The 19,959-nt window shown below is 43.6% G+C and overlaps 1 protein-coding gene across 1 annotated transcript in view; it reads left to right on the top strand.

Moving 5' to 3' along the window:
- Window positions 1-19,959, top strand: part of CPE (carboxypeptidase E) — a 102,786-nt gene that overhangs the window by 61,654 nt on the left and 21,173 nt on the right. The window contains exon 7 of the mRNA XM_029077075.1: window positions 17,902-18,098. Coding sequence (XP_028932908.1) covers window positions 17,902-18,098 — 197 coding nt within the window. The remainder of the gene's footprint in view (window positions 1-17,901; window positions 18,099-19,959) is intronic.

Genomic DNA, 19,959 nt, shown 5'->3' with positions numbered 1-19,959 from the left:
TGGGTTTCTGAATCTATTCTAACTTGCTGCCCTTACTGCCTCGCTGTTTTTCTCCCTGCCGATTAAAACCAGATAGGCTCAGGGTATTTATGTGTGAGGTCAAGAGACTCAACAGGGGGAATAGAGAATGAGAGCAGAGCCAAGTACAGAATAAACAATAGAAAGGTCACTACTGGAGAGCAAAGATGTGGGATTTAAAAAATGATAATTTTGGTTTCCTTTGCATTTGGTATAATTGGCATGTTTCAATAAGTGGTGCCTTGAATGAACTGAGTGGTTTTCTCTGGACCCTTGGATCGATGTTTCTGCTAGTTCAAAATAGTAAAGCTAGTCTCCTTTTGGAAATATGCATTTTCTTTTGAGGGCCATTAGCTCCTTGAAAAATATATCCAGGAAGAAGTCTTGGCAACTGTCAGTCATAAAACTTGAGGAATATGAGGATGAGGGACAGTTATTCACATTGTTCAAGGGAAATTAAAAAAGTGGTGAGAACAAATCTAAGGCAGGTAATAATAATAGACTGTGAGCTCGATGTGGGCAGGGTTTGGCTCTTTTCATTGCTGTATGGTACTTTCCCAAGCACTTAGTACAGGGCTTTACTCACAATAAGAGCCCAATAAATACAAGTGAATGAACAATAATAACTGTGGTATTTTTTAAGTGCTAACTACGTACCAGGCACTGTTCTGAACGCTGGAGTAGATACAAGATAATCCGGTTGGACACAGTCCCCTTCCCAAGAGGATTAGGGATTAGAACCTGTGACCTTTTGACTTCCAAGCCCGTGCTCTATCCACTAAGTTATGCTGCTTCTCATAATAATAGTAGTTGTTAGCTCTTGCTATGTGCCAAGCATTATTCTAAGCTCTGGGATAGCTACAGTCCAATCAGATCAGGCGCAGTTTGTTTCCCACTCGAGGCTCAAAATCTCATGGAGGAACCAGGTACTCTGACTCCCAGGTCCGTGCCTTATCCACTAAGCCATACTACTTTCCACAGGACTCTCACAGGTAGGATTTTTTCTGATATGCTGATTGGTCTAATAATAATGATGATGAGAGCATTGTTAATCCCTTACTATGTGTCAAACTCAGAGTGGTGAGGGTAGATGCAATCAATCGATAGTATATATTGAGTGCTTACTCTGTGCAGAGAACCATACTGAAGTGCTTGGAAAAATGCAAAAAAAAAGAGTCGGTAAACACATTCCCTGCCCACAAGATGCATGCAGTCTAGATAATCCAGGTTGGGCACATCCCCTGCTCCACAGGAGGCTCACAGTCTAGACGGAGGGAGAACGGGTATTGAATCCCCATTTTACAGACGAGGAAACCGAGGAACAGAGGAGGAAATTGAGGAATGCAGAAGTTAAGTGAATTATCCAGGGTGACACAGCAGGCAAGTGGTGGAGGCAAGATTAGAATCCAGGGGTCTGACACCCAGCGCCATGCTCTTTCCAATCCCCACACTCTGTTCCTTCCCGACTGCTTTTTCTCGTAGCGGCCACCACTTCGCCAGCAAAAAACAGTGACTGCAAGGGAAGGAGGGAGCCTGTGGCAGGGGAATTACATTGCCTCCACCATCATACACCTCTTTCAGCAGAGAGGATGGAGAATACAAACCTAGTCCCCCCAACTCAGGCCTACTTGGACCCCCGCTCCCAACTCCCTACCCTGGTTAGGGTGAATCAAGACATTTCGCCAAACTCTGTTTCACCATCAGTGACCATCGATGGCATTTATTGAGTGCTTACTGTGTGCCGAGTACTGTACTAGTGCTTGGGAGAGTACAAGAGAGTTGGTAGATGCATTCCCTGCCCACAGCGAGCTTACAGAATATCAAATTTATAGATATATACAGAAGAGTTGGGGGCTGAGTGTGGGGTGAATATCAAATGGCCAAAGGTCACAGAACCATTTCAAGAAGTTTTTCTAGACTGTGAACCTAACACAGAACAGACACTCTCTGACCTGATTATCTTCTGCATAACCTGGAGCTTATTTCAGAGCCTGGCATATAATAAGAGCTTATCAAATACCACAATTATCGTTGAGTAGATTGGTTCAACTGTCCGGCTGATTCAGCTTAAACCTAACACTTGTATTTAGAAAATGTCTCCAAATTGAGTAGCTTGTATCTAGTCCAGCACTCAGTGCAGTGTCTAGCACACAGTAAAATGCTTAATAAATGCCATGAGAAACTAACGTCTCAGAGGGGTGTTTTGTATGGAAAAACCTCAGTCTCGCTTGCCAGAAATTGAAGCCAGAGTGTGGTTTGTGGGGGTCTGAATTCTCCAGGTAGTTTGGTAATTTTCTTGGGCAGACATGACCCGCGCCCTGATGTCTAGGCTTGCCTCAGGTGTTGATTGCCAAGCCTTGATCCCTGGGCCTTGGGATCCTGCTGGGACCAAGGAGCCCTGTGAAAGAGCTCTATCCCAAAGGCAATGAAGTCATAAGGTTTGCATTTCGTTTAGCCAAACGCGGCCATGTTTTCTTTCCTCTTTGGCTTTCAGCTGTCTGGAGAAACAATTTATTTCTTTCATTGTGAAAGTGCGATTGTGGGGTATGGCCCTAATCTGACTGCAAATCCAGCAACCCAAGCCTTTCAAAAATATTTCACATGTCAATGTCTGCTTAGGGTGGAGTGCTCAGTTGAATGTGTAGAAGGCCTTGTTACAGGTTTTCCAAACTCTGTTCTCCAAAAAGGATCACTTCTGTAAAACATCCCCTTCAGAGGAGCAGAAAAAGGAAGCAAAAGGGAGGAAGGAACTGGAGAAGATGGGCTAGGAGATGGGAGATAAGGCAGGCGGTGAGGAAATCGCTAGAATGAATAGATGCAATGGTAGTGAGACTCTAAACCCACTGTGGGCAGAAAACATGTCTACCAACCCTGTTATACTATACTCTCCCGAGCACTTAGTAAAGTGCTCTGCACACAGTAAGCTCTCAATAAATATGACTGATAGAGAAGCAGAATGTGAATAGGGCAGTAAAAGCTCTGTTGTGATTCAATGGATTTCTAGGAGTTTATAATTCCTTCATGCGTATATTAAAAGTGCAAAATTAGATCTAAACTTTTAATGAACAAAGTTCTCACCTATATTCAGTGAATATGTGTTTTCTGTGAACAAAAGGAAGAGTCTTGCTACATCTCTTGCCATTTCTTATCAGTGGTGATACATTTTGCCAAGCTCAAGATGGCAATGGGTAATAATCAGTCGATTAATCAGCCAACCATCTAGTGGTATTTATTGAACTCTTATTGTGAGCAGATCAGTGTAGTGAGAGCTTGGGAAATTGCAATACGATAGAGATGATAAACATGATCTCTGCCCTTAAGGAGCTTACAGCATAGTGGATCAACTGATCAAGGGTGTTTATTGAGCACCTACTGTGGCAGAGCACTGTAATAAGAGCTTGGAAGTAAGCAGTGTAGTAGATAGACAAGATCCCTGCCCTCGAAGGGTATTAATAACAATTATGGTATTTGTTAAGTCCTTACTATGTACTGAGCACCATTCTAAGCACTGGGGTAGATCCATGGCAATCACGTTGGCCCACCTGGGGCTCACAGGCTTAATCTCCATTTTACAGATGAGATAACTGAGACACAGAGAAGTTAAGTGGCTTGCCCAGTGCCACACGGCAGGCAAGTGGCAGAGCTGGGATTAAAACCCATGTCCTTTGACTCCCAAGCCTGTTCTCTTTCCCTTTGAGCCAGGCTGCTTGTCAATTCAATCTACAGGGGTGCTAACAGAAGAGCTTGCCTGTTCTCCTTGCGGGAAAGTGGATAGCAGCTGCCTAGCCTTCCTTCCTTGTTGAATTCCAAGGGAGTGTCCCTATTAATTTGGGGTGTCAGAAATCTGCCTGAGCAGAGCAATTTGGGCATGGCTACAGGATGTGGGGTTGATTTGGAGCAGAATTTGTGTGTGTGTATGTGTGTGTGTGAGAGAGAGAGAGAGAGACAGAGAATGTGAAGTCAGAGACCCGCTAAACAATAATGTGTATGTATGTTTCTGTGCGAATGAGAAAGAGAGACTGAGAGAAATATGAATGAGAGTCTTTTAAAAAAAAAAAAAAAGGCAGCCTGATTGCTCTCCTCAGCATCGGCCACAGTTAATGAGGTTGAGGCAATTTCAGTAGTTCTGAATGTTGGTCGCTCTGCTGAAAGAAAAGCATTCTAGAGAGACTCTGAAACATTTACTTGGGTACTAAGCTTCCTGAATGGATTACAAACCAAGATCCCCAGGCTTTCTGGAAAAGTATGGTTCATCAGGCCTGTTGCATTTTTAATTTCTCTGGTCCCAGTTAAGATATTCTGCATCTGTTTTTCCATTCAGTCTTTACGGTACTCTGCCATCTGACATTGTTTGACTTCTCCCCCGGATGTACCAGAGATTTATCATGTGTTTCCATTCTCTTCTGCCCCATTCCCAGGTGGAACACGAAGAATAGTTCATCTGCACCTGAGATGATTAATGGCAGTCGACGATCTCTTATGCTTGCTTCTCAAACCAATATGACCTTTTCAGATTTCCATTTGCTTGGACTATTTTAGGACACAGGATTCCAGGAAAGTCCCACAGCTATAATGAGTTCCTGAACCTAATTTGAAAGAATGGATTTCTGGGGATCCTGGCTCTACTACTTCATCCTACAGCTCGGTGGACAGCCCACACACTTCTTCAGGCACTTCCAACTCCTGCCTCCATTATATGGCCTCCACAGAGGCAGGAGGGAAGATTGCAATTCTCCACCATTTCGAGGGCTACTGTGACTCAAAGTCCCATTCCAAACTAGCAGGAAATTCCCATTCTTCCCCAGTCCTGCCAGTCACAAGCAGGAGAGTTTGGAGACCAGGTAACGGAACTTCTGTCCCCACTCACCCTCCCTACAGTCGAGGTTGCCTGGCAGGATTAAGGTGAGAAGGAAATGGAGGACAATTTTCATGAACGTTGGGAACAGCACTGTTGCTATTTCTTTTCTCCCTGCCAAATCCATATTTTGCCCCATTTGCATGTAGGTGAAATTTAGTTCCTGGTTTGTGGGATTAAAATAGTCACCTCTTTTCATAAAAGAAGGGGCTGGAGAAGCCGGTCACATGACAGGCTTTGAAAACCAGTCACTGAAGTTTTTTATTTGATTCTGAGAGGCAACTGGGGAAGGAGGCCCAGTTCTGAGAAGGGGAGAGGTGTGATTAGATTAATGCTCGAAGAAGGTGATTCATGCTGTCAAGTATTGGCTGGTTTGGAGGGCCAGACCTTGGAGGCAGGAAGTCCAGGAAGATTTTTATTATGTAGGTGCAAAGAGATCGGTTTCTTAATTAGGGCTGTGCCTGGGAAAATGGAGAAGGTGGGATGGATCCAGGAAATATAAATCCATCATTCCTCATGGGTGTTTATATGCACATTAGTCTATATATTATTTTAGCACAGGGGTGGGTCTACCACCCTTCTGTAACTTCCTTTCTTTGTAACTCCTGCATGTGAAGCATGGAAGCAGTGATGGCTCAGTGGAAAGAGCCCGGGCTTGGGAGTCAGAGGTCATGGGTTCGAATGCCGGCTCTGCCACTTGTCAGCTGTGTGACTGTGGGCAAGTCACTTAACTTCTCTGTGCCTCATTTACCTCATCTGTAAAATGGGGATTAACTGTGAGCCTCATGTGGGACAACCTGATTACCCTGTATTTCCCCCAGCGCTTAGCACAGTGCTCTGCACATAGTAAGCACTTAACAAGTACCAACATTATTATTATTATTATGTGCCTAGGGCAGTATTCATTCAGTCATAATTATTGAGCGCTTAGGGAATGGTATTAACTATCACTCCTGAGCAACTGTTTCTCTTTAATGCAATAAGTGAATGCACAAATGAAAACGCTGAAATAGTCATAATAGCCTTTATATTTAGTTCTAATGTAATGATTTATTTATGAATCATCATCTTCTCTGGTCACAAGATCAGAGTGTGAGGCTATATCATGAATGCAGTTTGTGACCTCTTTGTTTCAGAAATATACAAACTCCCTTATTTCTCCTGTCCCCTTCTCCAAAGAGGAGACCACCATCATTTTTTTGTGTGTGTGTTAATATTGTTCATAATCAGGCATCCATTTTCTGGATCTAAAATTCCTATCTGTACATCCTTACCCTGGCTATTGTAGAAATTCCAAGACATTAATCATTTAACATTTGTCATCCATACTCCCCGGAATTCTCGACTGAAACCTCTCTGTGGGCAGAGAACAAGCCTACCAGATGTTTTACTGTACTCTCCCAAGTGCTTAGTACAGTACCCTGCACATTGTAAATGCTCAGTAAATACAGTCGATTGACTTCTGAATGGAAGTATGGACTTGATCCTTCCACACAAGGAGTTTACAATCTAATGGTGCTCTATGCTTTGTAGAGAGACCTCGAGAGAGCCTTTACTGCACTTTCTGCTTCAAATGGATCCACACCTACACCATTCTGAACTTTAGAGAACTTATCCTGGTTTTAAAAGCTATTTTCTGGTGCAAGCAATATGCAGGCATTAAAATTATATGTGGATGCTAATTCATAATTCATGCTTCTAAAAATAATTCTGCTATGCATCACCTAACTAAAAAGGTTTGACCCCATATGCACATTCACTGCAAGATGGGGATGTCTTTGCTCAGTTGTCTTATGGGGTAAGGAAGATGGAGACAAAAATACCCTTTCATTTTCTACTGTGGGACATCATTTAGTTTCCTTTTTCCTTGCTGTCTTCTTTCTTTTCTTTTTTGTTCCTTTCTTCTGAGTGGGAGCAATCTGTTCCTTAAATATTCCCACCCTGTTCTTTTGGAATGGAACTCAAGAGGTCTGATTTCCTCTGGACTGTATACAACAGTGTAGGATGTTAGAAAGTTCTCAGACTGTTGCCTGAATTAATTTCCAGTTGGCAAGTGCTAGAAAGCTTGCAGGGTGGGTCTCTGTTCAGCACTTAACAGGTTAAAGTGTTGAGGAATGACAAAGGCAAATGGAAGTGGTCACAAACACTGACTCCTTTGCTCTAAGATTGCTGGCTTCTCCTTGGGAAAAGGAACAACAAGAATTTTACTCATCCAGTGGATGGTTTTAACTCGTTCAGAAATTTATCCAAAAATTTGGTGGTTTACATTCCACACAACTTAAAATGCCGTGTAAGGGTCTTCTTTTTAAGGTGGTTTCCAAAGGAAATGAATCAGGGAAGCATCTGTTAGGCACAGAGCAGTGACTTTGATAAATAGTTGCTCCAGGTACCAGTTTCTCAGTACTATTTATGTATTTTGTAGTGAGCACTTGACAGCGTTACAGGTCACTGAATCCCAGCAATATCGCAACTCCCACGCAGAAGCAGCATAGGCTAACAAAACAGTGCTCCTTCAATGAAGAGACCGTGTGTTTTCTGAAAGGGCCAGACCTGCTTCTCTAAATTTGGCATCTGAGAGAGGAAGGAGTTAGGTTTGTATTAGATTTTCATGGCTACCTCTCACTGTGTTTGCAGAATTCTTCCTCTGGATGTATCCCACTGATTGCTTAATTTGAGGGCAATGAGGCACAAATCAATCACTGATATTTGTTGCGGCTGTTCTTGGCCAAGGCAGAAAAACAGAAGCCCAGCCCCGTGTCTGCCTTGAAAGAGAAGAGAGGAGGAGACCTCCCAGAACCAGCTGCAAAGCAGGGAAAGAGAGGAACGGAGAGAGAAAGATGGGGGAAATCGTCTCACAGCTGCTCTAGGTCATTTGTCAGAGAAGGCAGCCCTGACTAGGGCTAGAATAGCCCCCTCCTCATGACGCCGGGATCCGTCAGCTGGTGAAGGGGCAGAATATGGGCAGCAGGAAGAGGTAGGGTCACAGCCGACTTACATGGTGATAGGAGTTGTGTTTTTTAGGCACAGGGGGAAGTTTAGGAGGATGGAGAATGAGGGGGTGGTTAGAGAACTGAGCTGTTATAATAAACGCGCAGTTTGGATTTTCTAACAAACTAAAGTGATTGTGCAGCGAGCAGGGTCTGTTGTCAGCCTCTGTAGATTGCTAGTTTTTTATGGAGAGAGTCTATACTCTATCTTTTGTATTAGTCTCGCCCAAGCGCTTAGTAATAATAATAATAATAATGGTATTTGTTAAGCACTTACTATGTGCAAAGCACTGTTCTAAGTACAGTGCTCTGCACATTGTAAGCACTCAGTAAATACCGCTGACAGATGGCCTGAGGACTGTGTGCAGAGCACCGGGGTGGTGGAAAAAAAAAAAAGTACATTTAAAGATCAGGTCTGCTATGAGAGAATTTTCAGGTGTGGGACAAAAGAGAGTATTGAGGGCTCTGACTTTCCTTAGCAATATTAGCAGTAATATTAGCTAACCCCTGGTGAGTGCTTCTAATAGTTCCGAGAAAATCAAGTGCTGAAGCTAAAGATCCTAAAAGCAGCATAGCTTTCATAGAAGAAATTTAAATCACAGAACAATATAAAATCTATTGAATAGATAAAGTTGCTTAGTCAAATAGAAATATACTAAGAGAAACAGCGTGGCTCAGTGGAAAGAGCATGGGCTTGGTAGTTAGAGGTTGTGGGTTCTAATCCCGGCTCTGCCACTTGGCATCTGTGTGACTGTGGGTAAGTCACTTCATTTCTCTGTGCCTCAGTTCCCTCATCTGTAAAATGGGGATTAAGACTGTGAGCCCCATGTGGGATGACCTGATGACCCTGTCTCTCCCCCAGCGCTTAGAACAGTGCTCTGCACATAATAAGCGCTTAACAAATACCAACATTATTATTATTATTACTAATGGACTAATAATAAGACTTTGTTGTTTTCTCTTCATCGATCATTCAACTAAGCTCGACTCTGGACTGTAAGCTCCTTATGGGCAGGAAATGTATCTCTTGTAGTCACCCAAGCGATTAGTACAGTGCTCTGTACATAGTAAGAGCTCAATATCATGCCATTGATTGATTAATTGAATTAATAATATTCACTGAGCCCTTACTGTTTGCAGAGTACAATTCATGTAGGTAGATAAGATAATAATGTTGGTATTTGTTAAGTGCTTACTATGTGCAGAGCACTGTTCTAAGCCCTGGGGGAGATACCAGGTCATCAGGTTGTCCCACGTGAGGCTCACAGTCTTAATCCCCATTTTACAGATGAGGTCACTGAGGCGCAGGGAAGTGAAGTGACTTGCCCACAGTCACACAGCTGACAGGTGATAGAGCTGGGATCCCTGCTCTCAAGTAGCTTACATATACTCTATTTCTCCTAAAACTTGTTTTCCCTTTATTTTAGTGTCCGTCTCTTCTACTATACTATGAACTCTTGGAGGGCAGGGATCATTTCTGTCATCTCTGTTGTACTCTCCCAAGTGCTTAGGACAGTGTCTTACATTGACTAAATGCTCTGTAACATTGATTTCAAAATGTTCTTTCACATTTATTAAGTAAAAAGACATGTTGTACTAAGATCATAGAGAACAGTCATTATCTATACTAAATAGATAATTGTGAGATTTGTTAATTGCTTTCTATGTACCAAACACTATACTAAGAAATAGGGTAGATATTCCGTAATTAGATCAGACTCAGTCTTTGTTCCACATGGGCCTCACAATTTAAGGGAAAGGAGACTGGTTATTTAATCCCTATTTAATAATAATAATAGTGGGGTTTGTTCAGCACTTACTATGTGCCAGACATTGTACTAAATGCTGGAGTAGATACAAATTAATTGGATTGACACAGTCCCTATCCCGCATAGGGTTTACAGTCTTAATCCCCTTTTGGGAACTGAAACACAGACAAGTTAAGTGATTGCCCAAGGTCACACAACAGGCAAGTGGCAGAGCTGGGATTAGAATCCAGATCACACGACTTCAAGGCCTTCAAGCTTTCTACTAGGCTATTAGATTTCTCAACATTATTAAAGTGTTCGCATGTAGCTAATCTCATTTTTGTCCTCTTTATAGCCAAGGAAGAAAAGCTCATATCATCAGTTCCATTTAGCAGATGATGAAACCGAGGTGCAAGGAAGTACACGACTTGTCTGTGGTCACAAAACAGGCCAATGGAAGAGCTCTCACTTGAACCCAGATCGGCTGGCTTTTTTAAAAATGGTATTTGTTAGGCACTTACTGGGTGGCAGGCAGTATATGAAGGGCTGGGGTAGATACAAGATAATCAGCTGGGACACAGTCCGTGATCCACTTGAGACAGTCTTAATTCTTATTTTACAGATGAAAGAACAGAGGGACAGAGAAGTTAAGTTTTGCCTTTCCCTAGCTCACACAGCAGAAAAGTGGCAGATCTGGGATTAGAACCCAGATCCTTGTGACTCCCAGGACCATGATCTTTCCATTACACTATGCTGCTTCCCTTAGATATATGCATTTTCTAATGCTAAATTGAAATGGTTTGTAGTCAGGCTATTAAAATCAGTCACCTGCCTTAGCACTCCTGCAAATATGTGTGCTCAATTTATTCGTTTTGACAGTGTGTATATATTTTTCTATTGACCTCCCTTTATTAGTGTGAGACCCTTGTGGTCAGACAATGAGACCCTATTCTGTACTTCTCTAGTCCCTAATTCAGTATAGTGTACCATGTGGGCTCTCAGTAAATGCTACTACTTTTAAAATACTGCAGACCTCTGATAGGAAAGGTAGGGAGATGTTTAAACCGAGGCAAACTTTGCACTGACATCTGAAAGTGACAGAACACCAGAAGGAATGCCAGCATTAAAATTCAGTAGTGTTAGAGGTGAGAGATTCCTTCAGTGAAGGATGGGGAAGGAAGTGGCTTAATGATAATAAGGCTAATAATAATATTGAAGAATAATAATTGCCAACCACTGTCCTACCTGCTGGGGCAGATACAAATAATCAGGTCAGACACAGTCCCTGTCATATGTGGGCCTCAGAGTCTAAGTGGGAAGTGGAGCAGGTATTTCATCCCCATTTTACAGAGGAGGAAACTGAGGCACAGAGAAGTTGAGTGACTTGCCCAAGATCACCCAGCAGGCATATGATACAGCTGGGATTATACCACACATCCCCTGACTCCCCAGCCCATGCTCTTTCCACTAGACCACAGTTCTGTTTTGGGGTCAAATCATCCAGAAGCAGGGTGAGGAGCCATATAGTTGGACCACTGACCATCTCGTCCAGATTAGTAGTCCCGCCTGTAATAACAGTCCTGACCCCAGGAGCCAGGAAGTTGGCTTCCTAGAGCCTCAGCTCGGTGGCACTTTACTGTGGTTTAGCTCATACCGGTGGAGATTCTGACTTCCTTTAGTCACTCTAGTGTGCTTAGTATATTGCCTGGTATGAAGTAAGCATTCATTCATTCACTCGTATTTATTGAGCGCTTACCGTGTGCAAAGAGTTTAACAAATATAATTTCCCAGAGCCAGCTGATCCAGGGCAAATGACACTCGTTGTCCAGTTCCTGGAGGGTTGCTCAGCAAAAGAGCATGACAATTTTCTTCCATTCGGAAGTAGGAGAACAGCCATGCTCCTTCCAGGGCCGGTCACTTGCCCTTCTCCCTTTCTGGTCCACTCCAATTTAGCTTCCTTGGTGTTATTGTTTAGGTACAGTTTTGTGCGTGCAGGTATTTGTTTATGTGGGTGTGGGTGTGTGTACGCGTGCAGGCAAATCGTAGAGAGATTCCCTGGCTTCCCTCTATAGCAGGCCCTCACTTTCACAATGAGCTGGACTTTCTCCCCTGGGGAATTTTGTATGTGACATTGGAAATGGTGATGCCCGTGCAGAGGTTCTGCTGGATCCTCGGGTACAGGACACTGAACTCCGTGACTTCAGTGAGAAATGTGAAAGTCTTCCTTTTGGCATCCGGGGTTGCTTTCTCATCTTCTGGTCCAGGTGAAAGTCAAATTTGTGGTCACTGTCTTTCACTGGGGATTGGTGTTTGGGGAGAGGGGGAGGACTTGAGAAAAGGGCCCAGCCCTGGTTTATGATTTGTGAGGTGCCATATCAGGCACTCCCCTCTGCCCTTTAAAATCATTTGACTGTTAGGTTGGTGATGGTCTGTATTATTGGAAAACCATTAGCTGTCTGCATGAAACCAGAAAAGATGAAGTATGAGGTAAAGTGGCTAGCTACAAGCAGATATAATGCAGTGTGAATGACCAAAGTATATAACAGACAGTTCACGTCAAGCCCAGGGCCCTAGCCGACTGTCGTATAGAGAGGAATATAGGTAAGCCAGTGAAGTGAGAATGAAAACAGAAATGGAAATCACAGCTTCATGTGAACTAGCAGCATAATAGGATAGTTTTTTCTTCCGCTGCCTGTGTGCTTGGGCTTCAGAACCTGGGAAAAAAGAGGTGATTAGGAAATGATATTGCTGATTTATCCAAGACCAGCAGACATACCAAGGTGAGAGCTATAATTTTACAGAAAATAGCCTCTGAGCTGCCTGCCTATACAGACTCTATTAGTCATGTACCGGGAACCACACTAGGCAGAAGACGTGGTTGGACAGGGCTCTATGACTTTAGGGGTCCTCTAGTATCCCACTCCAGCCACGAACAAACCTACAAAATTCCCCATCACTCCCAACCTTCTGCTCTTACTTTCTCTTGGGCTCTTGCTAGACTTCAAAGGGCCCTAGCATCCCTGAGCTTTCTCCACGTAATTCCTCACCCCCAAATCGGGTTTTTCCAACACCCACCATTAGCCCTTAGGTACCTTATTCCTCTCCTTAGTGTGTATTTTTTCTTATGTCTAGATGTCTATATTTGTATGTTATTTATTCAACTTTCATCTGATATATTTGCACTACTCCCTGCTATATACTTGTGTCCTCTCCTGCTATTTGTAAATCATTGTCATTTGTCTCTCTTTTTAGATTGTAAACTCCTTGAGGGCAAGCAGTCCTCTAGACCGTGAGCTCATTGTGGGCAGGAGATGTATCTGTTACGTTGTTATATTGTACTCTCCCAAGCACTTGGTACAGTGGTCTGCACACAGTAAGTGCTTGGTCCGTGAAATTGATGACTGAGAGGTAACACGTCTTGGTTCAATTGTATTCTTCCTAGTGCTTCATGCTCAGTTGGCAATCGATATGTGTCTTTGATTGATGATGGTGAAGGAATTTATTAAGTGCTTACTATGTGCACTGGGGAAATTACAGAAAAATACCCGCGACACAGTCCCTCTATTTTAAGGAGATCCCAATCCGTGGGGAGAGAGAGCACGGGTGAAGAGGAGGGGGGGTTCCAGGGAGAGTTGTAGGAAGCAAACTTAAAATGGAGGTGGAGACCACCAGGATTTTGTTGCCCAAAGCCTATCTCTGGCCCTATAGCGAAATAATTACATCACATTTCTTATGGAAAACCCTCTGTACCCCAAGCAGATTCCCTCCTACTGGCTAAGATTGCAAATACAGAGGAGGAGTTAGGAGCTTGGTGCTGATGCTAGTGGAGGGAAAACAAGGTACTTACGAGGGTCTGGAGACCGGATAACCGATCGGTCCACCAGTGGTATTTATTGAACACTGCTGTGAAAGGAGCACTGTACGAATTGGTTGGGAGAGTATGATAGAGTCATTAGCCCCAATCCCTCCTCTCCAGGAGTTTATCATCTACGTGCCTCTGGATGGATGGGATGCGTTCCCATGATGGGCGACTTTTATTCCAGAGGCCACCTAAAAGTACAAATAAGCTGGCCTGTTGCCTTTCCTTTTTTCAGTTTGCCGAGACCGAAGGGGACTCCAGCAGGGCCTCGGGGCTTGGTCTTAATCATCAGATGTGAGACCCCAAATCAGCTTGCTCTCGTCCACGCATCTAATGCCGATGATGAATGCTTCCTAAATCCAGTCGGACTAACGTGCTGCTCGGACAAATCGCCCACGAACCTCGTATCGAGGATTAACAACAAAATGGGGGAGGAGAGTGCTTGTGACCTTGTACGTTATTGCCAGTGCTTAGAGCTCTAATTAGAGCTCATAATGCACGCTCATGTGCAAAGAAGTGGAACAAATTCAAGACAAGACAATTTACCACTATTACAAGTCAGTAAGCAAAGCTCAAAATTAAACTGGCACGTTGGCAGGGAGGAAGGAGAGGTTTTCAGGAAAACAAGGTGACAGTATTTGCCAAATAATATATATTTGGATATTTTAATAATAGAGGTACCAGCTAATAATAATAATTGTGGTATTTGTTCAGGACTTACTATGTGCCAGGCACTCTTCTGATCACTGGGGAAGATACTAGCAAATCAGGTTGGGCATAGACCCTGTCCCACATGGGGCTCATCGTCTTAACTCCCATTTTACAGATGAGGGAACTGAAGCCCAGATACGTGAAGTGTCTTTCCCAAGGTCACACAGCAGACAAGTGGCAGACTCAGAATTAGAATTTAGGTCCTTCTAACTCCTTTCTTCCTTATTGGATTCCATCTCTCCTTCTGCCCTCACCTTCCCTCTTCCCTCCCTGCTGTTCTTCCTCCCACTCTTTCCCTCTCGCCTTTTCTTTGTTCCTCCCCTCGGTGAGAGGGGGCATTCAGAGGTAATAAGAGAGGGAAGCAGGGGTGCCTGCCAAAGTGGGTAGAGCACTGGCCTGGGAATCAGGAGACCCAGATTTTAATCCCGACTCTGCCACTTGCCTGCTGTGTGACCTGGGGCAAACTACTTAACCTCTCTGGGCCTCAGCTTTCTCATCTGTGTAATGGGGCTTAAATAACTGTTCTCTCTTCCCCCTTAAACTGTGAGCCTGGTCTGGGATATGCCCGGTGTCTGTCCTGATTATGTTGATTCTATTCCAGCATTGGGAACAGTACTTAGTACTTAGTAAGGGATTAAATAGCACTATTATAGTAATCATTATTATAATTATAATTATTGTTATTGACTCTTGGTGGATCAATGATAAATTGGGACTGAAGCCAAAGGTGCTATGGTGCTATTTCTCCCCATCTTCCCGCATTTCAGTGCCACCCAAGCTCTTGGCTATCCCTTACCCACGGGCACTTATGTATTAATAATTATAATAATAGTGGCATTTATTATATTCAAAGGATTGTACTTATCTTTATACTTTGTGACTTTCTATTTGTAATTTATGTTAGCGTTTGTCTCCCCCACTAGACTGTAACCTCCTTTAAGGTGGGGATCTTGTCCCCTAATTCTATTTATTCTCCCAAATTCTTCTTCTCTCAAGCAATCCTATGTTGGTGAGTGTGTGTGGAGGGTTGGGAGAGGAGTCGGGGAGGGACGGGGGGAGATAAAGCCAGGAAATAGCCCATGAAAAGAAACAGCTTCAATTAAGGAGACACAAAATTCCATATCTCTCTTCAGATTTGCATTCTCTTGACAAGAAATCCCTGTAGGAGTAGTTAAAACCCAGATAACAGCTCCCCAGAGAGGAGAAGTTAGTGGTATAAATAGCACTGTTCTGGCTCACTCCTTATGGTTGGATTAAGATTAACCAAAGCAGGGCTAAGAAGTCTTACAAGGAGGTGACACCGTCTATTTAGAAATCATTTCAATCAGATACTCAGTTCCCACTTTCTAAAGGATTCAAAATAAGATAATCACAGCCCGCTTGAAACCGAACCATTTTGGGTCCCTTCGCCCTCACCACAGTATAGAGAGGAGAACTCCAGCACATGTGCGTAATATGCTCCGCAAAAATATGTGTGTGTTGTAAATGGTCTAGTGGTTAGAGTACGGTCCTGGGAGTCAGGAGGATTTGGGTTCTTAATTCCAGATCCATCACGTGTCTGCCATGTGACCTTAGGTGAGTCACTTCATTTCTCTGTGCCTCAGTCATCTCATCTGTAAAATGGGGATTAAAAACTGTGAGCCCCATGTGGGACAGGGACTTGTGCAACCTGACATGCTTGTATGTACCTCAGCGCTTAGTACTGTGCCTGGCACGTAGTAAACGCTTAACAAATATCATCAGCCCTCCCCCGCAACAAAAACACATTGTATTGTGGATACTTTGTCATGAAGACTTAAATGTAATTTGTTAATTTCCTGTTCCAGAATAAGCACTGGCATAATGGTCGAGTTCTTTCAGGTAACAGAAAAGTAAACCACAGGTCCCTTCTCACCCATCCCCTCTCCTCATCTCTTTTCCTCAACTATTCATAGGAACTTTTTTGATTCCTGCATATCCCAGACATGGGCTTCCATCCAAGCCGTGTGCCATCACCACCACTTCCAGCAGAAAGGAGACAGGATAATGCCAGAGATCCCAGATAGGATCTCAGAGATCTGAGTCCTGGCCTTGCCTTCCTGTCCAAATAATAATGTTGGTATTTGTTAAGCGCTTACTATGTGCCGAGCACTGTTCTAAGCGCTGGGGAAGACATAGGGGAATCAGGTTGTCCCACGTGGGGCTCACAGTCTTGATCCCCATTTTACAGATGAGAGAACTGAGGCACAGAGAAGTTAAGTGACTTGCCCACAGTCACACAGCCGACAAGTGGCAGAGCTGGGATACGAACTCATGAGCCCTGACTCCAAAGCCCGTGCTTTTTCCACTGAGCCACGCTGCTTCTCCAGTGAGGCCAAGACCTAAGTGTGGCTCCAAGTTTCTCACCTCAAGCTCCCTCCTCACCTCACTTCCTGCCAGCTTCCTGTCAGGTTTCCTCCATTCTAATTCTTATTTCTCACCTTTCCCCCTTCCCATGTTTTCCATGAACTAATCCCTATTTTCTCCCCAAACTGAATGAAAGTTGGTGTCTCCTAAACATGAGGATTTGGCAAAACGAAAGGTCAATTTTGAAGTGAGTAGAGGAAAAGAATCAATCAGTGAGTTAATCTGTCAATGGTATTTATTAGGCACTTACCGACTGCAGAACACAGTACTAAGCACTTTAGAAGTTATAATTCTGTAGATTTAGTAGACACATTCCCTACTCATAACGAGGCAGACATTAATATAAATAAATGTTACAATTATGTACTGAGTTCACAGTTTTTCTGGCAGAACAGAATCGGACTGGAGAATGGAAACTTTCAAGGCTTGGTTCATTCCACACAGTGGAAGACCACTCATTGAGAATTGGTGAAGCAGCATTGGAGTGCAGCATGGGCTAGTGGATGAAGCATGGGAGTCAGACGATCTGTGTTCTAATTCTGGTTCCACTGCTTGTCTGCTGTGTGATCTTGGGCAAGTCACTTCACTCCTCTGTGCCTCAGTTACCTCACGGGGATTAAGACTGTGAATCCCACTTGGGACATGGACTGTGTCCAACACGATTAATAATGTTGGTATTTGTTAAGCGCTTACTATGTGCCGAGCACTGTTCTAAGCGCTGGGGTAGATACAGGGTAATCAGGTTGTCCCACGTGAGGCTCCCAGTTAATCCCCATTTTACAGATGAGGTAACTGAGGCACAGAAAAGTTAAGTGACTTGCCCACAGTCACACAGCTGACAAGTGCAGTGTGGAGCAGTGGAAAGAGCACGGGCTTTGGAGTCAGGGCTCATGAGTTCGAATCCCAGCTCTGCCACTTGTCAGCTGTGTGACTGTGGGCAAGTCACTTAACTTTTCTGTGCCTCAGTTACCTCATCTGTAAAATGGGGATTAAGACTGTGAGCCCCACGTGGGACAACCTGATTCCCCTGTGTTTACCCCAGCGCTTAGAACAGTGCTCTGCACATAGTAAGCGCTTAACAAATACCAACATTATTATTAAGTGGCAGAGCCGGGATTCAAACTCATGACCTCTGACTCCCAAGCCTGCACTCTTTCCACTGAGCCACTCTGCTTCTGATTAGTCCGTATCTACCCCAGCATTTAATACAGTGCCTTGCAAATAGTAAGCGTCTACCAAATACCATAAAACAAAACAAAAAAAATAGCTATTGACCCACCAATATCTCGTTAGAGCCCCGAGAAAGTGTCCCTTATGTGTTTTTCCTTGGGTTTTCAGGGGAGCCAGAATTTAAGTATATTGGGAACATGCACGGCAATGAGGCTGTCGGCCGAGAACTGCTCATCTTCCTCGCCCAGTACTTGTGCAACGAATATCAGAAAGGAAATGAGACCATCGTCAACCTGATCCACAGCACTCGCATCCACATCCTGCCGTCTTTGAATCCAGATGGGTTTGAGAAGGCGGCATCTCAGGTGAGTACAGTGAAAACTGCAAGAACAGAATCACCCTCCTCACTGATATTCAAACACAGCCAGCACTATTGGCAGCGTATGATGGAACTTGGCACCATCAAACTATACGTACTGTGGAATCTATATAGATTAAAAAACTGAATTTGTCAAGTAGAGGATAGTGGTGATTGTTTAATCCATGTTTCATTATGTAGAGCCATGGAATATACATTTTGACAGGACATAAACTCTTGCAGTGAATAATGAACGTAGTTGAATGAGCAGCGTGAAGTCTTCCAGATTGCGGTAAACTGAATTTCACGATGAATCACTAGGGCTTTAAATAGCTTGTAATTTCCAACTCCATACTTTGCTAGTGCTTTTTTTAAAAAAAAGATCCAATGTAGTAGCTCCCTCTGCTGACTCTAAGGAAGAAAGGATATTTTCCCTTATTAAAATAAAATCCCTGATGCTTAATGTGAAGTTCTCATTTCTACCAGTCATGGACACTATTAAACAAGAAAGGGAAACAATGTCCCAGGTTATTTATACCTTTAATTTACATCTTTTATTTAGAGAAGCAGCATGGCTCAGTGGAAAGAGCCCAGGCTTGGGAGTCAGAGGTCATGGGTTTGAATCCCAGCTCCGCCGCTGGTCAGCTGTGTGACTTTGGGCAAGTCACTTAACTTCTCTGTGCCTCAGTTACCTCATCTGTAAAATGGAGATTAGGACTGTGAGCCTCATGTGGGACAACCTGATTACCCTGTGTCTGCCCCAGTGCTAGAACAGTGCTCTGCACAGAGTAAGCGCTTAACAAATACCAACATTATTATTATTATTTTATTGTTTAATGCTGATGCAAGAGCCTCTACAATCACCTGGAAAGCAGAGCTTGTATGTACATTGCTTAGATATAATATGTTTTGAAGGTTTAGTTGTATGTTGACTCACTAATGGTTTTAACATTTAATCTTCCAAATATGTGTAAATTCTGTCCTTTGAAAATGGTAAAATCACATGTCACTTAATTGGAGTGATTTTTTAAATAATAATAATAATAATAATGGTATATGTTAAGCGCTTACTATGTGCTGAGCATTGTTCTAAGCGCTGGGGGAGATACAGGGTAATCAGGTTGTCCCACGTGAGGCTCACAGTTTATCCCCATTTTGCAGATGAGGTAACTGAGGCACAGAGAAGTTAAGTGACTTCCCCACAGTCACACAGCTGACAAGTGGCAGAGCCAGGAGTCGAACTCATGACCTCTAACTCCGAAGCCCAGGCTCTTTCCACTGAACAATGCTACTTCCCTATAATAATAATGTTGGTATTTGTTAAGTGCTTACTATGTGCAGAGCACTGTTCTAAGCACTGGGGTAGACACAAGGGAATCAGGTTGTCCCATGTGGGGCTCATAGTCTTAATCTCCATTTTACAGATGAGGTAACTGAGGCTCAGAGAAGTGAAGTGACTTGCCCACAGTCACACAGCTGACAAGTGGCAGAGCGGGGATTCGAACCCATGACCTCTGACTCCCAAGCCCGGGCTCTTTCCATTGAGCCACGCTGCTTTTAAAGACAAACTGTTTTAAAATGCCCTCTGTACCTGGCATATTAGCTTTCATGCTGCTATACCGTTCTTTCAACTTGCATCTATATAATTGGTGAAGTCATGGAGTCAGAGGAAGAATATCAGCAGGTCAAATGGTCCAACCCCCTGTCTCCCTACCTCCTGCTTAAATGATCAGAGACAAGATTGTCGTTCACTAAACATTTCCATGAATGTGAGCCTATGACCTTTGTAACATAGTGTCATTAGAGAAGCAGCGTGGCTCAGTGGAAAGAGCCCGGGCTTGGGAGTCAGAGGTCATGGGTTCTAATCC

Source organism: Ornithorhynchus anatinus, chromosome 12, assembly GCF_004115215.2.
Source record: "Ornithorhynchus anatinus isolate Pmale09 chromosome 12, mOrnAna1.pri.v4, whole genome shotgun sequence".
Classification (NCBI taxonomy): domain Eukaryota; kingdom Metazoa; phylum Chordata; class Mammalia; order Monotremata; family Ornithorhynchidae; genus Ornithorhynchus; species Ornithorhynchus anatinus.
The sequence above is the reverse complement of the archived record's forward strand: the minus strand, read 5'-3'. Positions and strand labels throughout refer to the sequence as shown.